The 25,214-nt window shown below is 37.7% G+C and overlaps 1 protein-coding gene across 3 annotated transcripts in view; it reads left to right on the forward strand.

Annotated features, from left to right (window-relative positions):
• Nucleotides 1-16,703, forward strand: part of EPC1 (enhancer of polycomb homolog 1) — a 93,726-nt gene extending 77,023 nt beyond the window's left edge. For 2 of the 3 annotated variants that reach the window (XM_008683901.2, XM_008683899.2), the window contains exons 6-15: nt 39-198; nt 1,616-1,792; nt 1,873-1,962; nt 2,045-2,193; nt 3,768-4,120; nt 11,630-11,748; nt 11,829-11,915; nt 12,728-12,869; nt 13,204-13,567; nt 15,330-16,703. In XM_008683901.2, coding sequence (XP_008682123.1) covers nt 39-198; nt 1,616-1,792; nt 1,873-1,962; nt 2,045-2,193; nt 3,768-4,120; nt 11,630-11,748; nt 11,829-11,915; nt 12,728-12,869; nt 13,204-13,567; nt 15,330-15,402 — 1,714 coding nt within the window. In that variant the 3' untranslated portion in view covers nt 15,403-16,703. The remainder of the gene's footprint in view (nt 1-38; nt 199-1,615; nt 1,793-1,872; nt 1,963-2,044; nt 2,194-3,767; nt 4,121-11,629; nt 11,749-11,828; nt 11,916-12,727; nt 12,870-13,203; nt 13,568-15,329) is intronic. The other variant, XM_008683900.2, reaches the window with a different exon arrangement.
• Nucleotides 16,704-25,214: the final 8,511 nt, after the last annotated feature.

Genomic DNA, 25,214 nt, shown 5'->3' on the forward strand with positions numbered 1-25,214 from the left:
AACTTTAACTTTTGCAGCTTTCTTTTGTATAATTTCAGGTATAATTTGGGTGACTACAATGGAGAGATCGTGTCCGAGGTTATGGCACAGAGACAGCCAATGAAACCTACTTATGCCATCCCCATCATCCCTATTACTAATAGCAGTCAATTTAAACATCAGGAAGCAATGGATGTGAAGGAGTTCAAAGCAAATAAGGTGGTAAACATTTTTGTGATAACAGTAGCTGATAACAGGGGCGCCTGGGTGGCTTAGTCATTAAGCATCTTCCTTTAGCTCAGGTCTTGATCCCAGGGTCCTGGGATCGAGTCCTGTGTCAGGCTCCTTGCTCAGTTCTCCCTCTCACACTCCCCCTGCTTGTGTTCCCTCTCTCGCTGTCTCTCTCTGTGTCAATAAATAAAATCTTAAAAAAAAAAAAAAGCTGATAACAGAATGGCGTTTTATCGTTAGAATAAAAGAAAAATTCATATAAACCCTACCATGAAATATGCTGCAAAGTTAGCTTTTGATTCAAGACTGACCTGTCGAGACAACAGTAGGAATTGTAAAGGGATATACCATATAGATGAACTTCTCATCATTTACTTTTCCTGAAAAGAACCATAATGCCATAAACCACCTAAAACTTGATACAGATATTTAGTATATGTATACAACCATAATACCTGCCGTGATCTTTTTCTCCCCAACAAGTATCATTTTTGCCTCTGACCTTTCTTGCCTCTTGCATCCTTCATACTTCTAGCCTTTGCTGTCACCTGCATACATATTTCTAACATGCACTGTGTTCATCAGCTCAGTCACTTTTGCTTCTGTATTTTATCCTTGTGTTGTGCCTGTTTCATGATTTCATCTCTTGATCACCTAAAACAAAGAGTAGTAAGGATTTGGTAGCTAAACAATAAAGGCTTTCTGGAGTGAATTTGGGCAGTAACACCTCCACATTATAAGTTATCTAAGGTTTGCTTTGTGTGTATGTAAAGTTGTTTGCATTATTATTTTCCCAAAATTGATTTGTTAACTAAAGACTAGATTCCCCCCTTTTTTAATTCTCTCCTAGAATTTTCATAAAAAACTAAGAAAAAGGTACAGGAGCCAATGGTAACTACTAACTGCAGTTACAGGATTTCAGAAGCTGAAGAACTTCTATTCTCTTCTACTTTAACTGAAACAGAATATTTTATGAGATTACGTTTAGGTTGTAGGAACATTCTCCATGTTTCACAGAGACCAACCTGTAAGACTTACAATATAAGATGACAAAACATAAGTGTCTTACATCTCTTCTGAGTATGAATGACTTTTTATAGCTCTCAACTTCTTTTTAAAACTTACCCCAGGGGCGCCTGGATGGCACAGCGGTTAAGCATCTGCCTTCGGCTCAGGGCGTGATCCCGGCGTTCTGGGATCGAGCCCCACATCAGGCTCCTACGCTGGGAGCCTGCTTCTTCCTCTCCCACTCCCCCTGCTTGTGTTCCCTCTCTCGCTGGCTGTCTCTATCTCTGTCGAATAAATAAATAAATAAAATCTTTAAAAAAAAAAAAAAACTTACCCCAAACTGCAGGTTTGTCGAACAGGGTTTCTAATGTCTGATTAATATATGACTTTATTGCAGCAAGATAAAGCCGATCTTATCCGACCTAAACGTAAATACGAAAAGAAGCCCAAAGTCTTACCATCGTCTGCTGCTGCTACTCCTCAACAGACGAGTCCTGCTGCACTGCCAGTCTTTAATGCTAAAGATTTAAATCAGTATGACTTTCCCAGCTCAGATGAAGAACCTCTCTCCCAGGTAAAGATACAAATTGCTCTATCAGGAGGAGGAGAAATGGAGGAAGTCACATGTTTTGACTCACTTCATTTATTTTAAAGGTTTTGTCTGGCTCTTCGGAAGCTGAAGAAGAAAATGATCCTGATGGTCCTTTTGCTTTCCGTAGGAAAGCAGGCTGTCAGTACTATGCTGTAAGTTTCAGGTTCTTTTTTTAAATAACTGTTCACCTTTAACTGAGAAAATAAAATAATTTGGATTTTTTTTTTTTTTCAGCCTCACTTAGACCAAACTGGCAACTGGCCTTGGACTAGTCCTAAAGATGGAGGATTAGGGGATGTACGATATAGATACTGCTTAACTACCCTCACCGTACCCCAAAGGTGTATTGGATTTGCACGAAGACGGGTTGGGCGCGGTGGAAGGTAAGTACTTCTGTATTCCTAGCATAGGGATAGTAGGGACATAGACAGTAGGGTAATCAAACATAGAGCTTAAAGAGAGGGAATCCTTCTAAATAAATAGCTCATTTGTTCCCATTTTCTGTTCTTAACTGATTTTTGACTAAAATACTTAAACTGCAAAAAGTTGTTTCAGAAGTTCTGGGAGATGTTAGGAGAAAGGATTGAATAAGCAAAGAAATGTCATGTAACTAGTACACTAAGTTGTTTAACTCCTCAGTGAATACGCTCCAGGAGGGGCGCCTGGGTAGCCCAGTTGGTTGAGCTCAGGTCATAATGTCTGCGTCGTGAGATTGAACCCTACATCGGACTCCTCACTCAGGGCTCAGTATGGAGTCTGCTTGAGGTACTCTGCCTCTCCCTCTCACTTTGCACCCCCTCACAGGCACGCACATTCTCTCTCTCTCTCTCAAATAAATAAAATCTTAAAAAAAAAAAAAAAAAAAGGCTCCAGGATCCATGCATGACCTGACCTTGACATCCCAGTTTTTCAGCATCTATTTACTCTTCTTTTGTTTAAACATGATAGAACCCCCTGTACACTCTAGATGCCTTTATGTGAGAATTTGTGTGGGAGGCAGGAGGGAATTACAGAACACATAAAAGTGAAGAAAAAGAAAGATATTCCCATGTAAGTGAAAAAAAAAAAAGACACAACATAATATCAAGGTGCTTTCAGGAAGAAACCTAAGGATGTAATTTTTAGTGAATTATGGCTTATACATGCTTCTTTCATTTTTCAAATCATGCAGTTTTTAATCACTTAAACATTAGTTTAGAATTGTCTGGGCACTGAAATATATTTTATTTAGTGCTTTCCCCCCATCATTATGTTGATATCAATAGTAGTGAAAACTCTGTGTGTTGGTTATATTTTATCCTATACTAGCATTAGTCAGTGTTAGTATTTTAAGATGGAATCATTTATAAAGTTTTTATAAACAACGTAAAAATATATCCTCTAGAGTAGTGGATCTCAAATATTTTGTCAATAAGAAATTTTAATGGTATGAACTATTCCAAAGATCGCATACCTTTTACTGCTTTTCTCTTACCTCCCCCACCCCTGAAAAAAAAAAGATAAGAAAAAGAAAAGAATGAAGTTTTTGCTTAATAGAGAACACATATTTTATAAAGTGTTTTGGTGCTTCGTAATGGAAATAGAAGTCTTTGGTTGAAAAGCAGTTTGGAAAGAAAAATAGTCTCATGTTTTATCAGTAACTTCTACTGGTAGACCAACTCACTGAACTGTTAGAAGGCGCTTGCTGATGTATAATGAATAGTGTACCTTATTCTTTAAGGTGGATTACTCTCTTCTTTAATCAGATCATTATAAAGTAAAAGAACTTTTATCAGAAATTGAGAATTTACAAAAAAAAATTTGAGAATTTAGCTTATAAGGCCAAATACTGAAATAATCAAATTAAGAGCTTTTAAATATTTAGTATGAGATGGCTTTGGGGAAATTGGGAGGGTCTTTTTTATATAATTTTTGAATAACTATTTTACATATATGTTCCCTGCCTTATTTTTAATAGGGTCTTACTGGACAGAGCTCACTCAGACTATGACAGTATGTTCCGCCATCTGGATTTGGAAATGCTTTCCTCTCCACAACATTCTCCAGTCAATCAGTTTGCCAATACCTCAGAAACAAATACCTCGGACAAATCTTTCTCTAAAGACCTCAGTCAGATACTAGTCAATATCAAATCATGTAGATGGCGGCATTTTAGGCCTCGGACACCATCCCTACATGACAGTGACAATGATGAACTCTCCTGTAGAAAATTATATAGGAGTATAAATCGAGCAGGAACAGCACAACCCGGGACCCAGACAAGCAGTACCTCTACGCAAAGTAAAAGTAGCAGTGGTTCAGCGCATTTTGGTATGTTTATTTGTTATGAAGTACATTTCTATAGAAATGTCCGGTTCATCCATTTTCTGAATATGTGTTTATTATATTCAAGGCTAAAAGTCCTTTTCTCTCAAAATAATGAGAAAAAAGGGACCTAGGTTAAGTATGTATTTGAATTCTGTTTGTACATGTGTTTTCACTTAAACACACCCACATGCAAAGGTGATTAATTACTACTTAATGTATGATAATTGTTTCCTGGATACACTCTGTGAACCCACAATTCACAATTCAGCACTTATATTTTCAAAGAATATGAAAAGAAATTTGCCATTAATCGTTACTATTTTATGCGTGGACACTTCTCTAGTCTTTTATTTAAACTGTTTACAAGTAGACCCGCAAGTCAGTAGATATGCAAAAGCCTTATCTACTGACAGTAATGCAGAAAAATTTATAAGAGAGAAACTAATTTTTCAGGGAATAATACTTAAAGGATTATTTTAATTTTATTGGATTATTATAATTTTGGAAACATTTCCAGATAACATCTACTTTAGCATTATGGCTACATGGTGAAATGTGTCTAAAATAAATGCTGTCTTTAAATATTCCTAAAATTTTAGCTTTCTATTTTAAAGCACAAATCTGTGTTATTTGAGGCATGAAGATTATAGAAATTCAGTGTTCAAATTATGTTGCCACAGATTTTTGTAAAGGTAATTTAAATACAGATTTTGAAGGGACTGTGAAGATATTTATTGTGTTGCCCTAGTTACCTGGTAAGGCTACAGTTAAACCTTCTAATAAATATGAAAATGTGCTGCTTATTCTTAAAGATCTCCAGAAAAGGTTCCATGAACTAATTTACTTTGTGTCTGGAAAACAAGTACTTCTATGATATGGAAGTCTTGAGCTCATAAGAAAAATAATCACATTTCAGAAATCAGCTAGAAGATAATCTAAATTATTCTGAGTCCTAACGGATTAGTACAGTCCTGTTAATTTCAGAGTATATACTATGGAGAGTCCGTTTCTTTCTCTCAGCTATTACAGTATTAAAAATCAAAATAAAGAATTTTTCAATATGAAGGAGGACTTATGTAGTGTGCGAGTGTAGAGATTTTAAAAGTGTGAACTTGTTCCTATGTTTTCCCTGGTATATATTTAAGCTGTATAAATTCCTTGAGACTTCTTGGCATGTTTCATCAATCCCTATCTTCTCACCCCTTAAAGTAGAGAACTTGAGGGGTGCCTGGCAACTCAGTCGGTGGAGCACGACTCCTGATCTCTGGGTTGTGAGTTTGAACCCCATGCTGGGTGTAGAGATAACTTAAAAAAGTAAAATCTTAAAATAAAAAAAAAGAGAGAGAGAGAGAAGTTGAATTGTATAAACTATCCTAAGGATCTTTTAATAATCTTTTTTATGTAAATATAAATCTTTTTTATGTAAATAACCACTATACTTACTACATAAGTAAGCATTGATATTATGAAACTTACTTGATTTGTGTTTGCCAAAGAATATTAAAAAGTGAACATTGAACCAGTAGTATTAGCGAAAGTTTAGCTGAAAAACAATTTTTAGTAACTGTAATTTTCTTTTTAATCATGTCCTCCCCATATAATGTGATACAATCTTTAAAGAATGGGTTTATCAATTTTTTGTTGCACGTAATTGTTTTCAGTTTTCCCTTAATTTTTACTAGATCTTTTGTGTACTTAGAAAACAGATGCCTACAGATTGCTATTGGGTAATGCTTTATTCTTCACTTCATTTAGGGGTTAAGCATCTCACCTCCATCAGTGTAATTGTAATTTTAAAGATAAATTTTTCCGGGGCGCCTGGGTGGCACAGCGGTTAAGCGTCTGCCTTCGGCTCAGGGCGTGATCCCGGCGTTATGGGATCGAGCCCCACATCAGGCTCCTCTGCTGGGAGCCTGCTTCTTCCTCTCCCACTCCCCCTGCTTGTGTTCCCTCTCTCGCTGGCTGTCTCTGTCGAATAAATAAATAAAATCTTTAAAAAAAAAATAAAGATAAATTTTTCCGTATACCATGGCCCCCAAATACAAGCCTAACTGTGTCATCTGGTACTCAGCCACAGAACCTGATCTAGTCTGATGCCGGAGGAAAAACTGTCTTTTTCTGTGCTTATTGAATGCGATAACATCCATCATGGGAGACTAAGGGAATTTTCAAGGCTCAGTTTTTACTATACTGACTTTAGAACTTAACCACTATATGAGATATGAGTCAGTTGATACATACTTACTTGTCTGCTGCTTAAGCCAAATACTCAGATTTAGTCATTTTTTATTACTCTGTCGTTATTTTAAATATTAATATTTATACATATGCTGTGGCATAGTGATGCCCTCCGGACTGATTTTCCTTTTTCTAAATATCACCTATAAGAGCCTATTTATTCTCATTTTCAAATAGGAAATTCTAAATCAGGATCTCAGGAGCCCATTCTTTTTAGTAAAGGGCATGAGCTTTTTAACACACCAACTTTTGTAGCTTCTGGTGCTCAGAATTTTTTTGCTTGCTTCCCAGTCTTGGCCATTTTGCATAGTTGTGTGGCCAGATGGGCAACCTGGTTAGTCATGTGCTCGAGTGCTTGGTCCTCCTGATAACACACAGCAGAATGACACAACATTGAGGAACTTGGGAAGACTTAAATATATGTGTATTTAGAATTTCTAGGACTAGATTTTAGTACATATGAATAAATTCTGTATTTTTAATAATCTTGAGTTAATATGTGATTTGGACAGTTTCCAAATACAGTCTACTGGGTTTTTTTTTAAATCTATAAAAGCACCTTTGAAAATTTAGTGTTTGTTCAGTGACTATTCATTTGCATCTGTTTGAGTTTGGGGGATATGATATGTTAGAATTAATACCTTTTTCATAATTAGAAAGAACTCTATAATTCAGAAAGACTGTAAATAGAAAAGTGAATTTTAAATCACCATTATATGTGATTTTCAGGATTTGAATTCCCAGTTCCCACTGAAATTGCCTCAGCATTCTAAGTAATTTTCCTAAGCTCACATATCTGCGGTTTAGTTTCATAAATTAATAGGATATATGTAGCTGGAATGATATGTTCTAAGTTTCCAGATCTGTAGCTTACTTAAATTAGTACGTTTTCCTTCATAAAATTTGTAACATATAGTTTTCAAAGGAACTCTAGATTCGAGCATTGGATATTTTCATGGTTAGCTTTTATATATCTGTAGAACCTTAATCCTTTTCCAAGTGTGTTTCACGATTCAAAATCACATCCTTAGCAGGGTGTGAGGTAGCACCCGTGGTTGTAAAATTAATGGTCCTGTAGTTGTGTGCTGAACTGCAGGATTATCCACAATAAGTGGAGATTGGACCACAAATAATCTCATGTTCAAGTAATTCACGGCCAGATGAATTCAGGTTCGTTCATGTTCGGCCATCTAAGGAAATACACCATATTTTTCTCTTCAGGTTGGATTTCTGGGTGGCTGATAAGTGCTTATGAACCTCAAAACTCATTCAAGCTTAGGTTAGGGGATCATACTTTAATACTCTCTGAAGTCATTTTATTTTATATTTATTTCTCTAACGTTACCTTTTCCTGTATTAAAATAATTTTCTGCCTGTGTAGTGCTCAAATTTCTAATCAAGGGTTATCTTTTAAAATAGGTGTTTGGGTTTTTTGGTTTTGGGTTTTGGGTTTTTTTTTAACTAACATAACGATGTACATCTTGGCAAACTTAAATCTATCTTCTCAAACTGGATTTTCAAATTGTTAATTTGTTTCTAAGTTCCTGTCACCCTCACCTACTCCCACTTCTTTGACCATTTCCTTTGGTCTGCTCTGGCTGCAGGAATGTGACTTAGAGGGCACCCGCCTGAACTATTCCAGGTGTTGGGGAGCCGTACAGTAGTTTCCTGTCCAAGTGGACTGGTAACATGTTAGATTATTTCATCTAAATTTCTGCTCCAGAGAGCTGTTAGCAACTACCAAAACCACAGTAGTTTCTGACCTTAGTCTAGACACTTTAGGGAGGGGATCAGGTTTTCTCGATCAGGTTATTCTAGAGTTGGGAATCTTGTTTAAAAGCTTGTCCCCTGGGGCGCCTGGGTAGCGCAGTCGTTAAGCATCTGCCTTCGGCTCAGGGCGTGATCACGGCGTTCCGGGATCGAGTCCCACATCGGGCTCCTCGGCTGGGAGCCTGCTTCTTCCTCTCCCTCTCCCCTGCTCTGTTCCCTCTCTCGCTGGCTGTCTCTCTGTCACATAAATAAAAATAAAAATAAACAAAAATAAAAAATAAAAGCTTGTCCCTATATGAACAAAAGCTGCCTCCTTAAATTGAAATTTGTAGGTTCCTCTTTTGCCCTTAGAAGCATGAATAAGTTTTTAGTCATGGCCCTCACATGACTTCTCCCAAACCTAGACTCCTGTCAGGAGCTGTATATATGAGGGTGGTTTTTTTTTTTTTAAAGCACTTGATTCGTACTGTTGGGTACATTGAAAGTTTAATTATTTCTTGTAAATAATATTAAATCTAAAACAAACTTTTGTCTATTTCTTTTTATATTTAAAATTTCAATGGTTTGGGGGTGGGTTTTTCCCCTTCCACTACTAACTATCTTTGTGACCTCAGATGAAAGTTTCTTCATCTTTAGTGTGAAGTTGTAGGAGGAAATCACCAAGGATGCCTCCTGATCTAAAAATTTGGGGTTCTGTGAAATGCTTCTTATTCTAGGTTTGGTCATCTGTCCATGAAACCATCCTGTCCATCTTTATGTTAATTGCAAACTTGACCACCAAACCCGGTCTGGAGGTAGACCTAGAACCGTAACACTTTCTACCTTGATAGAGACTAGGGAAATACGGTCATTTTTATTCATTTCCGCTTAGCAGTTGATTAGCCTTTAATTATAATGCCGTCTGAAATCCTCTCGGTTTTCTGTATGACAGTGTAAAACCAGTTCAGATCGTATTTGTCCAAATTTACACCTTACCTTTGTCCAGGCTTTCCTGCTTATTCATACAGCCTTTTGGATTGGAAATGTATTTCTCAGAAAAAAAATATAAAATCCTTGCATCACTTGGCTGAAAAGGCCTTTAGTGATCACCTAACTTAATCTAAGTATGTTGGATAAACATAACTGAGCCCCAAAAGGTTCAGGTACTTGCCCAGATATACTCGACTAGTTATGGTAGAGCTGAGAGCTAAAAAGAAAAAAAAAAAAAAATCAAGATCTCCTGGCCCCTACACCCATGGTTTTTAAAATTACCATCATTTTCAGCTTATATGTTGCTTGGCATATGCATTTCTTCTAGATCAAGTATGAAAAATGTCTGCAGATAATTTCATTAACTAGACTCTAAAAGTGTAGAAATATTTCTAAGCAATAGATTGACAGTAGTGATCTAAAATCATGATGAGTATTAGTTGCATTTTCATTTCTAAATCTTGTATTAGGAAGAAGTTAACAGTTGTTTAAAAAGTGAAATTCACAAGACCCTCAGAGACCAAGGATTAAAATGTTGACTTAAATTAAGGAGAAAATGTTTGGAACTTTTTTCCAAGTCAATTTCTAATTTATTATTGCTTAATTTTTTATTAAAGCATACACAAACACAAGCAAAGTTCTATAATAATATTTTCATTCATAAAAATGGAGTTTTTTGTATTAGGTCTCCAGGGAATGCTAAATTATTGTTTTCGTAGATATGTAATAACCTGACCTTATAGAAATAAATGATCCTTTTTTTAAAAAAAATTTACTGAGTATTCCCTGCTAGGAAATTCAAGACTTTTAGGCAACTCACTCAAACTTCAGAAGTTAAAGTGTAAATCTCAAAAACTAGATACTAGCAAAACTATTTAATAAATTAAGGATCTTTAGGTTTAAAAAGTTGCTTTTTATGGATTTTTCAAAACATAGATAAATGTTACATTAATTAAATTATAAACAATCTTTCAGGGCAGCATTAATTTTTGTGATCTTGAAGTTTTGATTCAACACATTTCTATCATATGGAAATGGCCATTTTGACACAAAGTTACTTTATGGCAATATTTAGAAGTTATCCTGTTGTCAATAAAAGTCTCTTCCCTGTAGTATTCAGATCTGAAAAGTACAGCGTAGTAGGAAAAGAAACGCCTCAAAGGACAGATATCAACTAAAGTTTTTACAACAAGAAATTATGTTTTAGCTCTTGTAGACCAAGAACTTAGTTCAAGTGTAAAGCCTGTGTAGACACTTAATTTCTGGGGTTTTCCTAAATATTATTTCAGAATTTTCTGATCCATTCAAAATATGGTAGAATTTCTACCTAAACATTTTGTAGTGGTACTAAGGAAAGCTGTATCCTGGAAGATAAAGATTCTTTGCGTTACGAGTGAAAATTAGAAAACTTGATGAAGTGCTAATCTCTTCAACTAAATTATTAAAATGCAGTTAAAAACAAGTTAGGTGACAGTGTTTTGAAAACATTAAACTTTAGATTGAGGAAATTTGCATTGCATGACTTATAGATTCCCTGGTATTCAGGGATGCATGATAAACTTTTTTGTGTTTTGAAATAATTCTTACCCACACACCACGGGTTTCTTAAAGAAGCCTTTAACGTCAGATGTTGTGATTGTATGTGCCCTTTTTTTTTTTCCTTTTTTTAATTGGCAAAAATAAGAAAAAGAAAAGAAAAAGGTTTCCTTTTTAAAAACTGCACACACTTTTTTGGGGGGTAATAAATGAACATTTTTTTGTTTGTTTTTTTTAGAACTGAGCTCTCCATAGACAAACATAAGTAGCATAACACAGTGTCTTTCCTCAGACATCATTCTGTACAGTAAATCAACATAAACAACTCCGTTCTTATTGACTGGATTTTTTCCAGGTGGGTTAATTGGGTGGGGAAAATTAATTAACCTTAACATTTGGAGCCTCTTTTCTTCCTGTTAAAGGATGAGTTCTTTAAAAAAAAATAAAGGTAATAAACCAACAACCTTATAGTCCATATAGAGGGAATGTTTGTAATGGCTTAAATTAGAAAAAATGTCAAACAATTAGTATTGATACACAGAACCGTTAGGGATCATCTGAATGCATTGGGACAGTAATATAAGTAAACGAGAAACCGAATGGTAATTATCAGACTTCTTCTCAAGCTCAGTGCAAAGTTGAATTCCAAAAATGTGGATTTAAAAAGCTGGATTACCTTTTTACACTGTCTAGCACAAGTGTCACAGCTTACAAAAATAATGGTTCTGAAACTTGAGAAGTGAGTTCTCTTTCCTATGTTGTTATAACGCGGGAAGTTTATAATTTCGTGTTGATTTAAACCGAAGCCACTCCTGTTAAACGTGGTTGTAAAAATGCAGAACTTTGCCTACGGAAGTGATCTTTAGCAGCATCGTGAGCCTTTGTCAGATGCTTTAATTTTGCACAAGATTCCGTTTACTGCTAAAACTTGTCTTGGTACTGTAAGATGTGGGTGCTGTCTGTGCATCTTAATAAAGTGTTTCCTTGTTTTATGTTCAGCATTTACAGCCGAACAATACCAGCAACATCAACAGCAACTGGCACTAATGCAGAAACAGCAGCTTGCACAAATTCAGCAACAGCAAGCAAATAGTAATTCCTCCACCACCACTGCACAGGTGAGGGATTTGTCTGTCTTATGATTATCCCTCATTGTTTCCCACCAGAGTTCATCTCTAATTACCAACTGTTGTCATAGAACCTTGCATCTAACCAGCAGAAAAGTGGCTTTCGCCTGAACCTACATCATAGCCATTCTATACAGGGTTTAGAAAGAGCATTACAGGTGAGTATGGAAGCTGTTGCCTCTGCTCCCTATTTTAAAAAGTAAAACTAAAAAGCATAGTTAAATGAGATCAAGACACTGTCTTCCAAGTCTGTCCTATAGTCTGTGAATTTACCTCTTTAAAGTATAATCTCACCCAGCTCATTATCTTGGGTATTTTAATAATTATTAAAATTTATTTAAGGTTATACTAAACCTCTTTTACTATTTAAAAAAACCGCTTTTAAACCTTAAGCATGATGAATGTTTGCCGTTTAAATACTTGTAAGGCTTAAAGGCTGACATTTGAATCTCAGCATCTTAGAGGAAACATTCATTTAAAAAAACTCAAGGAGCCTCAATTTCTAGGCCAGGTTATGATATGATATTTTGTTACCTCTGTTCTAAAGGGATAGTTATCTTACTGTCCCAAAGGGGCCTTTTTTTATATGTGTATATATGTGTAAGTTAGGTGACAGAAACTTAAATACTTATTTTTCATTATATGTATTTGCAGATCACTGAAATGTTTTTTTACTAGCATATTTCTTGTCTGACACTCTGTCGGAGGTTTACTGTCTCCACATTACAGGTTTCTTTTCGTAATTAACGTGTCCATATTACATATTATCACGTATGAAGATCAAACTTCATGGTCCCTGCGTTCTTAGATCGCTTGAGCATTTTTCAAACTTATGACTGTCAAACGAGATGAAGATATCTCAGTGGCTTGCCGCTCTGGCGTAGACTCAGGCTGATTGTGGTATACCTGTGTAGCTTTAATGATAATTCGAGACCAAGCGATGCTGATTAGATTCGTTTTGTAACTTTAGGGTTTTGTTTCCAAGACTTTGGATTCTGCTAGTGCTCAATTTGCTGCTTCTGCTTTGGTGACATCAGAACAACTGATGGGATTCAAGATGAAGGATGATGTGGTGCTTGGAATTGGGGTGAATGGCGTCCTTCCAGCCTCAGGTAAAGATAAAGACATTTAGGGGCACCTGGGTGGCTCAGCCGGTGGAGCGTCCGACTCTTGATTTCAGCTGAGGTCATGATTCAGGGTCCTGGAATTGAGCCCCATGTTGGGCTCCATGCTGAGCACGGAGCGCCCTTGAGATTCTGTCTCTCCCTCTCCCCTCCAACCCCCACATGCATGCTCGCACACACTCTCTCTCTCTCTCAAATAAATAAATAAATCTTTTAAAAAGGAAAGGATAAAGACATCTAAGTTGTTCTGATGTTTGTAACATATATCTATAATGAACAGCCAAGTTGTGCGTTGTTTTGATGCTTCTTTCTTTTTCTCTAGGAGTATACAAGGGCTTACACCTCAGTAGTACTACACCAACAGCACTTGTACACACGAGTCCATCAGCGGCAGGTTCGACTTTGTTACAGCCTTCAAACGTGACACAGACTTCAAGTTCCCACAGTGCACTGAGTCATCAAGTAACTGCTGCCAATTCTGCAACAACTCAGGTTCTGATTGGGAACAACATTCGATTAACTGTCCCTTCATCAGTTGCCACTGTAAACTCTATTGCCCCCATAAATGCACGACATATACCTAGGACTTTAAGTGCTGTTCCATCGTCTGCCTTAAAGCTGGCTGCCGCAGCAAACTGTCAAGTCTCCAAGGTTCCATCTTCATCCTCTGTAGATTCAGTTCCAAGGTCAGTAGTTATTTGAAGCGTGACATGTTTGAAAAATATGAGCTCTAACTTATATCTTGTGGCAGTACTAATCATTTGTGTTTTCTGTTCTTTTCCTTATATACATTAAAAATGGCTAGATGAGAATTCCTTATTTATTCAAGAACTAAACAGATAAATGTTATAATTCAGTATTGAGAATTTGAATTAAATGATATACTGAATATCACATATGTGCTTTGAACGTCACTTTCTTAGTATAATAATAGCTTACAGTGCTCTCATTTTCCACCTTTGGGTGGAGGGAGTTCTCTTTAGAATGTTTCTTTTGTTTTCTTCCATAGCTTCTCATGTAAACAATTGATATAACCCACCCCTGGCTTATGCTAAGCTGCTCTTAATAATGTAAAGGCTTACATTATTAATGCCAGGTCAACTTTTACTCAAGTATTTTTTATCCTAATTTGTCTTGTTGGGTTTCAGTAGATGGTTTAGAATGTTGGCTCAGGCTCTCCTGTTTTAACTATTAATGGCAATTAGAATCCTGCTATTTACAAAGTACTATGGGGGGAACAAAAAGAGAAAGACAAGGGGTTTTCAGTTTAGTTAGAAGACAAGCATAAAAGTATAAAAATTAAGTAATGTTAACTGAATAATAGGTGAAAATCATTCCTGTATTACAAAGCATCATATCCTTGTCAAATTAATTGTGTAGATTATAGCTATAATTTCCAAAATAAGGAGAAATCCTTTCACACCAGCGGTATTCTGGGAAAGTTCTACAAAATAAGATCAGATTTGATCTTGGTTGGGCAGAAAGGAGAAAGAGAGAGTTGGAGAAACACAAATGTGTTCAGAGGCTAACGACTAAACTAGTTTGTCTAGAGGTTTGGGAACGTTAGTAGTTGAAGTTGGAATGGTAGGAGGAGGGCAGACTTTGGAACACCTTGGATGCCAAGCTGATAGGCAGACTTCCTCAGCTGGGAGTGGCCCAGGAAGGAGGAGCAGCAGGCTTTGCAGCAACGGACTGTAGCCTTAAGTTTCCAAACCCCTGCATCCCTGCCTGCTTCTCAGCTTCAGTAATAGTCCTCATCTGCTCCATTCAGATCAGCATTCGGGGTCTAGTCGTAACCAGTCAATCAATTACAGTTCTTACTTAAATATATAATACCTAGTTTTCATTGCTATAGAATTATGTAACCACGGAGCACTCGCAGTGTATGGTAAACTTTTATATCACTTATTTTAGTCCCTTTGTTTTAAGGATGAGGGAGAGGAGATCCAGAGAAGCTGATGGATTTCTGCAAGCACACTCGGCAGTGTAGGTGCTAGGACCCCAGGGACCCTGGGCTTCTGATGACCAGCTCAGGAGCCGTCCTGCTCAACTGCACATACACAGTCCTGACGTGAATGAACCTCAGTCACATCTGTTCCTTTTTCAAAATTTTCATGAAAGGTTTAAAAGAAGAGGAAAGTGAAACTTGGGAATTCTTTATGTTTTTAACAGCTGGGTTGCTTGGCTGCTACTACAGTTTTGTTGGTCATATCGTTGGCCATGGAATTTACGGTGGACAGAAGCCTGACTTCCGGTCATGTATTCCTCATACTAAACTGTAAAGGTCCATATTCCTCTACTTGTGTCTTATGCCCAAAGAGAGTCACATTTCTTCCTACTATTAAAAATACTTCATTTTTTCATTGGGAAGATAGTCTTGATTTGTTAAATTTGTATTTTCTTAAATTTGTTGCGGATAAGTAATTGAACTGAACTCTATTTCAACAGGGAAAATCATGAATCAGAAAAGCCAGCATTAAACAACATAGCAGACAATACAGTGGCGATGGAGGTGACGTAGCTTCCTCCGGAGCGGAGCTGCAGCCTGGGGACTCGATTAGGTGCTATGCATCAGTAGCATTTTGAACGCAAGGGATGATGGAATGCAGCACATGCGTTTCTGTGGCAGCTGTGGGGACTTGACAGCAATGCTCATCTCTCATGCTTCAATTTTTCTTTTCTTATTGTTAATAGGAAAAAATCAACATCTGTAAATTAAGAATACAGCAATTATCTGTACAGTACTGCATATTTGTAATACCCTTGTATATATGTTACTTGAATACAGAAATGTTCATTTGTGATGCTTTGCACTTGGGGGTGGGGGGTGGGAGGGAAATAAATTGCAACAAAGAGTGTGAGATGTGAGATTGTATAGAGATGAAGTGTCATCACATCATGTGCATGGTGCGGAACCTGCTGTTTTATCTATTTATTGTGCCGTGTTTACAGTTTTTTGTACACTGTACCTTCATTGGTTCCTGTGCTGTAGTAAATGTGTTAGGTAGCTGTGGACTCCTTGGTATTTTGTAAATGGTATAACATAACTTGGTTCCCCTCTGGGTCCCTGAGTTTTCTGTGTATCATGTGAAAAAAATGGTGACATACATACAGAATTTTACAAAAAAAAAAAAAAGGCATCAGTTTTTAAAAAATGGGGAATGTACTGTTAAATGGGGATCTTCCTGGTCTACTATCATTAGGACAAGTAACAAGCTAAAAATGAAGTCTCTTGAATCTTCCCATCCCCACCTGCCCACAGAGCTGTGGGTAGTTTCTGGTACTTAAAGCACTAATGTTATGTTGCTGCTCTGCAAACGGCCCAGTAGTCCCATTTCCTTCCACGCCAAAAAGTGTTAAATCAAGTATGCAAATGGAGTCCTTACAACTGGAGTTTATGTTGTCTTGCCCTTTTTTTAGCACAAAAAAATTGTACTTTTTTATTGTCGAATTGTTTAAAAGACTTCATTCTTTACTTGTTCTTACAAAAAGGATATAAGGGAGAAGAATGCAGTAATTGCTGTACGTGTATCATCATTCCAGTTTCTAAAAACAGCCAGCCAGCTTTTTTCCTTTTAAGATTCTCCAGAAGGCTGCAAGGCCAGAACCACAAATATCGGGTGCCTTCCTTTGGAAATATTTGACCTCTCTTCTGTGAAGAGAATGGTACTTAACAGACTACTACTAGTGCTTTGTCAGTACCGAAGTCTGAATGCCCAGTCCAATGGCATACATTATCCTTAAGGTTTTTAATCCCACCTGGAAAAATTGTGATCGAATTCTCACAAAATAAACCCAGGGCATTACATGTTGACAAACTAATGTGTAGTGGTTTTGCTTTTATTTCCAACCCAAGAGCTTCTGTGTGACTTTAATTAAAATCACTCAGTAAAGGGGGGGACATGGGAATGGGAGTGAGGACTTTAAGTTCATTTTTTTCAACGATTATTATTGAATGATTACTATGCTTAGATCCTAGAACAGTGAAAAAAAAAAGGCCTGCCCTCATGGAGTTTGTAATCTCATTGAGTAATAAAATAAGGTTTAAATTGTATTATGAAAAGTATTAGGGGAAAAAATGCAAGAATGGGGAGAAGCTGTGCTAGGGTGGGGTGGAGGTTTCAGTTCCGAGCAGGGTGGGCAAGGAAGGGCTCACAGACATGGTTACATTTGATCAGAGATTTGAAGCTGGGGGGAGAGTGTGCCAGGCAGGGAGGTCAAGTACAAAGATCCCGGGGTGGGCGTGTGCCTGGCTTGCTAAAGGAATAGCACTGTGGCTGTGCAGAGGGAAAGAGGAGACTAGGGTGGGTTGAGGAGTAACGGGAAGTCTGCTCATGGAGGGCCTAGTAGGTAGTTTTAAGAACTTTGGCTTTTCCTCTGGGAACGGTGTTTGAAGCAGAGAAGTGATGTGATCTGAACAGGTGCATCTGACTTTGGTGTTAGGATTGACAACGGGGGAGCCCAGCGAGGAAGCAAAGCCAAGCGAGACGACAGTGACAGGGATGGTAGGGCTACCGTAGTGGGCCCGTGGGCCGTCTAAGCAACAGAAATCGGTAAGAGGCCAACAGGGAGTTCCAGGCAGGGCTCTACTGGGGCTTGTGCTCAGGCACAAAGGAAAGAATCCTCAGGCTGACTCCGCAAGGAGAGATCATGGCAGGTAAAGAGTGATGTCTCCGCATGTAGAGGCAGGGATTGATAACACCTGTGCATCTAAAGGTCATGCTGCTTCATGCGTCACGCATCTAATTAACATGTTAAATCTCTACCCCCGGGCATGGTTTTTAGTATTATAATGAGAGGAAAGTTGGTGAAATGTCAGCACTGGGGTCCGTCTTGGTGCAGGCTGGTTTGGTCTGATGTTGCCTGTCTTCGTAGTAAGCGGCCTCCTTTCAGTAAGCATCCTCCCTCCACATTCCTGCAAAATAGTCTACTCAAGAGACAGAGTTGCTTTATTTTGTTTTCTGTTTTCCTTGTAGAGGCAGCCTAGGGTTGCTGGGTTTCACGGTCAGCTTGAGGGGACCCAAGTCCAGTCCCTGCTCTGTGTCAGTAGTGAGAAGCAGTTGGATTCTCTTCATATTTTGAAGGTCAGCCCAGTCAATTTTGTTCACTGGATAGATGTGAGGTACATGAGAGAATGAAGATTTAAGGATGACTCCCAAGTTTTAAGCCTGAGCTACTGGCCACAGTTGGAGAGCACTGTGGAAGGAGTGGGTTTGGGGGAAGCTCAGTTTGGGGCTGTTAGATATCTCCATTAGACATCCAAATAGAGTTGTTAAGCAAGCAGTTGCATATGAAATCTGGAATTTGGAGAAGTCTGGGCTGGAGATCAAACCCTGAGAGTTCTCTCCCTAGATGAAGTTTAAAGCCATGAATCGGTGAGATCACCAAGAAAGTGGGATTAAATCTTGGTGTAACAAATACAGCTATTACTGATTGTGGGGTTTAGAGTTATTCTTACCTTTAAGAGACTTCCCTGTCTCAAAGAGATAGACTTCCAATTTATATAACTACTTGTCTTTTATTCTGTTCTTCATTCTTTAAGGAGAGAAGACAAAAAGCTGCCTTTCAGTGCTAGTGGCTGGTACTTGTGACTAAAATTCAAACTGCTGGTTTAAATGTACTCAAGAATAATTAGGATTAAAATTTCTAAACAAAGTCCAGCAGAGGGAGTGAGGCCTGGGCTCCCAAAGTCCCCTAGTAATGCCTACTGTTCATGGGCAAATTTAGAAATGGATTGAGGACCAAGAAAATGAATCTTCATCAAGCATACCCAGTTAGGAATTTGAAATGAGTCTGGCAACGGGGTAGTGAAGTGGCAGACAGGCAAGTAATCATCAAATCCGTGTGGCACTCACTCTTGCATTTTAGTACCAACACTGAGATGCAGACAATACAGATTCATATTGTTCACATTTTAAAATAATGACGTTTATTCAAAACGGAGACTTCAGCCTCTCAATGTCTTGCTATTTTTCCATAGATTTCATTACCAGGTTTATAACAGCCGAAAGTGAAGGATAATACAACAGAACAATTTAAACACTGAGAAAAGAGAGAAAGAGAGAAATCGGTCATCAAGGGAACTTTGACATCTAGTCTAGTTAATAACTATCATTTATTGAGTATTTACAAGATAACATCCCATGCATAGTAATTATTTCGTTTAATCCTTAGAGTCCTTTTATACAGATGCCTGGATTACCACCATATTATAGGTGAGATCCACTCAAAGTTACTCAGTGAGTGGCAGTCCAGGATTGGAACTCATCTGCCGAGTTCCAAAGCTGTTGCTATTTGCTTCCCCCTACTTAGTGGCTAAGCCCAGAAACCGATTTCTAACATAATTTCTTAGTAACTTTTGTTCCTGTCGTGCTCCTAAAGAACTGGCTGATTCTGTTACTCTGGTATTTGTTATGCTTTTTTTCATGAGCAGAAGCCCGGAAAACCTCCCACACTGACTTTTTACCTAGATATAAATTTTGTTTCTTAAAAAAGCCTACGTAAATAATGTTTTCTGAACTCCAAATGCGAGAGCTTTGTGACTATTGTAACAATGCATAATACGCTACAATATTAATGTGTCATATGTTACAGACAGGTAAGCAGGACTTCACACTGCTCACTAAGAGCTGATCTACTTGTATCTATTTTATATGTTAATGTTCTGTATAAAATATATATCCAACAAAGGGATTCTGCTGTTTTTAAAAAGTTTGAAAAAAACAGCGATAGAGAAACAAACAGCACATTGATGCAACAAATATTTATGAACTGTGCCAGGTACTGTTAGATGTTGGGAACCCGTCAATGACTGAAGTCCCTACTTCAGCGTCAGTGACATTTCATAGAATATGCATTGATCAGCATTGGAAGAACCAGATGACAATTCTAGTATTTTTTCCAAAGAGTATATTCTGAACAAATTAGCCACAAAAGAAAAAAAAAAAGTTTCACATAGGCAAATGTATAACCGTGCATTGTGAAAGAGAGTCCAGTCTTAGAGAATAATCCACCCTATTTTTGTAGTTCTGTAAAACACAAAGGGGGTTAGTACATAGGCCTATTAGCATCACAGAGCTTTCGTCTTTACTGAAGACTTTTTTGCCGACCACATGTATTCGTTACCTGTGGCTTCAATACTAAATTACCAAATGATGGCCTTAAAACAGCAGAAACGTATTCTCTCACGGCTCTGAAGACCGGAAGTCCACAGCAAGTTTTTGGTGAGCTGAAATCAAGCTGTCAGCAGAGCCGTGCTCCCTTTGTATGCTCTGGGGAGAATCTGTTTCTTGCCTCTTCCAGCTTCTGACGGCTGCCTGGCATTCCTTGGTCTATGGTGGCGGCACTCCAGACTCTGTCCATCTCTGGGTTCACATTTCCTTCTCTTGAGTGTGTCTGAAAACTCCATCTTTTCCGAGTACACATGCAGTTGCTTCTAGGGCCCGCCCACATAACCCAGGATAAACCCTTCAAAGTCCTCAATCTAATCACATCATTTGCCATCTAAGGTAATAGTCACAGGTTCTGGGGATTAGGATTTGGACATATATTTGAGGCCACCATTCAACCCGCTATACCATGATACTTTTGTGGCTCCAAATATCCTACGAAAGGATAGTAAAAAAGCAAAACCAAGTTCACCCTTGTATCAAGCCATTGTTGTAAGTAGCTGCAATTTTTTAAAAAAATTCCGGTTTGTCTATCTCAAGAAAAAAATCCTCAGGTTTCCTGAAAAAGCATCTAGAATGATCATGGATATAAGAAAATTGTATTGTGGATAGACCGAGCATCGATTTTGTTCACCAAATACTGAAACTCTAGAAAACAAGAGAGCCTCCCTACGTCACCCACCCACACACACATCTGTTTCTGGGAAAATATTTATGATTGGAAGAAGAACTATGCAAGTTTACAGTGAGTGAATTTAAGGTACCAACTGTGCTTAGAAGTTAGCAGCTAAGTTATGGGCGCCTGGGTGGCGCAGTCATTAAGAGTCTGCCTTCAGCTTGGGGCATGATCCCAAAGTTCTGGGATCGAGCCCCGCATCAGGCTCCTCTGCTGGGAGCCTGCTTCTTCCTCTCCCACTCCCCCTGCTGTGTTCCCTCTCTCACTGCCTCTCTCTCTGTCAAAAAAATAAAATCTTAAAAAAAAAAAAAGCTAAATTAAAAAGTTCAAAACAGGCTTAATGTATGTAATAAAATGATATGCTGTTATGGTCAAACTAGAGATTCTGTAAGATAAATCTTTATTCCAAGGTAGCCATCATAAAACCATCTAATTTCCCTTAGACTAATCTGATTTGACTCAAGTCAGATTTTATTATTTATCACTTGAGCTCTTGACTCTACACTCCACGCCTGTGCAGTTCAATGTGCTAACTACTAACTACATGGCAACTTAAATGTAAATTAATTAAAATTAAATAAAATTAAAGATTCAGCTCCTTAGTCACACTAGCCACATTTCTAATGCTCAACGGCTATTTGGCTTAGTAGGCACCATATTGGACACATTCACATCACTACAGAAAGTTCTATTAGACAGTGATGTTCCAAAGCCATATAGATTTCGATCATTTCACTGTGCTCCACACTAAGGTCCTCTTTCCTCTTCCTCACCCCTAAAGAACCCACATGTGCAATCTGGGTCTTCTCTAGTTTCTCTGTCCTAATTAATAGCACCACTGGTTATCCATCTTAGTGAGAAAACTGAGATCCTTATTTCTTTCTTCCTTCTACCTAACCTCCCACATTCATCAGGCAAAAATAATTTTTAAAAAGTTCCGTATGTATTCAGTTGGTATACTTTCCATCTCTGCGACTGCCACATTTGTTCAGACCACCATCATCTCTCTTCGGGACTGGTTCCCTAACTGCTCTCCCTGCTCCCAGTCTTAATTCTAAACCTTCCCCCATCTCATTCTGCTGCCAGAACTGTCTTTCTAAAACTCAAATCTGACTATATTGAATACTCTTGGAGGTGAGTTCCAAACTTCTTCACATGGTATACAAAGACCATCTTGAGCCATTTTCCCCTCACACAGGGCTTTGCACTCCAGCCCTAATGATAGGTAAGAGATATTGAGCGCTTACCAGGTCCCAGCACTGCTCTAATCACTTTGTTTGCATTCTCTCGTGTAATCCTCACAACCAAGCCACTGGGTATGGTGGTACAGTTCTGCTACTATTATCTATGTGGTCTCACGTAAATGGCACACTCCCAACTCCACACTGCACAACTTACAGATGAGAAATCACAACTTACAGATGAGAAAGCAGCCTGCCTCGGGTGGGATAGAACTCCGAACCATTTGAACTCCTGAGTCCACATATGTAACTAAAGGCCCTATTTTAAATAACAGTCTAGCTTTAGTGAGGACGAGTGCAAAGTATTACATTTGTGAATAAATAATACAAACCATATGTAGAAGATTGTGCTTTCAAAGCTAAGAGTTATAAAAACCAAAGACGCTTCATTTCCAGGAAGAAATATTCCCTCTTTCTTCAGATTAGAAAGTGGAAGAAATTCTTACAACTGCACAACTTTTCTAAAGCAAAGCAGCAAATCTTTGTGTTATTTCTTGGCCATCCCAAGAAATGTGATAGTTTAGGCATAAATGGCATCCTAATAGTTTGATTATTATGAATCTGGGGCCTGAACTTGTGAAAGGCAAAAAATAAAAAAATATATATAATTATTAAATCTCATTTAGTAAAGCCCAATCTTGTGTTTTTGTAGTTTTAAAATTTTTGTGGAAATAATGAAGTACTTGGTCCATAAAACCAATATAGGACATTCAGAGAGTTTAAAACCACAAGAAAAACTAACCTTAGTCATGTGCAAGTGAGTCTTTTATATCATGGTAAAATTAGAGTGAAGACATAAAGCTGGTTGTAAACCAATTTTATTAACTCTTATTTGTACAAAAATTCATTTATTCAGCAGGACCATTATACCAACCGTGCTCTACTACACATTATAAAATCTGTATTTCTAAATCAAACTGTTCAAGTCTTTAAATTATGCTTAAAAACTCTGAATGTGAGCTTCTAATTCTGGCCAAGATGGAGTAACAAAGATGAGATTTACTCTCTCACCTAAAACACAAAATTGAACAAAGTATAAAACACTCATTTTTAGGTATCAAACATAGGCAACAGAGGATAGTGAGCCCTGGGAAAGAGGAAACAAATGAGGTGAGTTCTGAGGGGGCACCGCAAGGAGGAGGAACTCAGAGCCTAGCAGAGTCACAGAGTCGAGGAAATGGAGCTAGAAATTCAAGAGGTCAAAGGCCAGTTCACTGAACAAGTACCATAGAGTGCTGAAAAGAAAGACAACCCCAGAGATTTGCAGAGGTCCTCTCTGATTATTCAGTTGTAAACTTAAAAATGCATGTGTGTGAAGAAACTGCACAAGGATGAGGAAAAGCCACCAGAAAGATCTAGAGGTAACAACTCTTAAAGCTTAATCAGGTCTGGGAGCAGTTTTTGTACGTATTGGCCACAGAGTGGAAACCCTCATAATTCACGAGGCATCAGGCAAGAGTATTCAGAAGGGTATTGCCTCAGTAGTAGGGCAAATTAGACTTTCTGCTCTGGATCTGCCTAATAAATCTGAAGAGCTAACTTCAAAAGAATCAAATCATTTCCAAGTAATCTAACTTCTTCCCAAAACAAAGCTCAAGAATTTTTTTTTAAATACAAAAATTTTTAGAGGAACCTAGGTGGCTCAGTCGGTTAAGCATCTACTTTTGGCTCAGGTCATAATCTCAGAGTCCTGGGATTGAACCCCACGTAGGGCTCCCTGTTCAGCGGGGAGTCTGCTTCTTCCTCTCCTTCTGCCCCTCCCCCTGCTCATGCTCACTCATGCGCATGTGCTGTCTCTCTCTCAAATAAATAAATAAATAAAATCTTTTAAAAAAATTTTTTAGCACCCCACAAAGTAAAACTCACAATCTCCAGCATCCAATTCAAAATTATCTGGCATGCAAAGAAGCAGGGAAATACAATTGAATCAGGAGAGAAATCATGTGGAAGAGCTCTAAATGGCACAGATGAAAGAATTAGTAGATTTTAAAAAATGTAAAATCTGTTACAACTACATTTTATACGTTCCAGAAGTTACAGGAAAACTTGATCATAATAAGTGCAGACATTGAAAATATTAAAAAGACTCAAATAGAACTTCAAGATATGAAAAATACAATGTCTGAGATGAAATTAAGAGTAGATTAGATACTACAGAAGAAAAGACTAGTGAAATTGAAAACATGCAATAGAAGCAATCCAAAATAAAACATGGGTGAAGATTAAAAAAAAATGATCAGCTGTGGTATAATTTCTAATGTATACGTAATTGGGGTATAGGAAAGACAGGAAAGGAAGGCCATACTTAAATAATGACCAAAACTTTCCCAAATATGTTCAAAACAATTCATAGTCCTAAGAAAATCAACAAAACACAAGCAAAAAAGAAAGAAGAAAGAAAGAAAAGAAGAAAGAAAGAAAGAAAGAAAGAAAGAAAGAAAGAAAGAAAGAAGAAAGTTCACCAAAGCATATCATAGAAAAAATTGCTAAATATCATTGATAAAGAGAAATTTATTTATTTATTTTAAAGATTTTATTTATTTGACAGAAAGAGACACAGCCAGCGAGAGAGGGAACACAAGCAGGGGGAGTGGGAGAGGAAGAAGCAGGCTCCCAGCAGAGGAGCCTGATGCGGGGCTCGATCCCAGAACGCCAGGATCACGCCCTGAGACGAAGGGAGATGCTTAACATCTGAGCCACCCAGGCGCCCCTGATAAAGAGAATTTTTTTTAAAACAACTAGTAAAAAAATAAACAACTAGTAAAAAAATAAAACACAGACAAAAATAAGAATGACAGGAGATATTCATTGGAAGATGTGAAAGCTAAAACAGAGGAGCAATATCTTTATTGAACAAAAAACAACCTATCAACCTAGAATTCTATACTTAGCAAAATTGTCTTTTGAAGGTGAAGGTGAAATTGTTTTTTCGACATACAAAATTGACAGACTTTATCACAAGCAGACATCCACTACCAGAAATATTAAAGCCTTCACTGAGGCTGATGAAAATATCAGATCAAAATCTGGACGTATACAAATAAAGAACATCAGAAATGGAAAATATGGGGGCGCCTGGGTGGCTCAGTCAGTTAAGCATCCAGCTCTTGATTTCTGCTCTGTTCATGATCTAAGGATTTTGAGATCAAGCCCCACATGGGGCTTCATGATGGGCATGGAGCCTGCTTAAGATTCTCTCCCTTTATCCCCCTCCAGAAAAAAAGGTTTAAAAAAAAAGAAATGAAAA

The sequence above is a fragment of the Ursus maritimus genome, unplaced genomic scaffold, assembly GCF_017311325.1.
Source record: "Ursus maritimus isolate PB19 unplaced genomic scaffold, ASM1731132v1 scaffold_31, whole genome shotgun sequence".
NCBI lineage: Eukaryota > Metazoa > Chordata > Mammalia > Carnivora > Ursidae > Ursus > Ursus maritimus.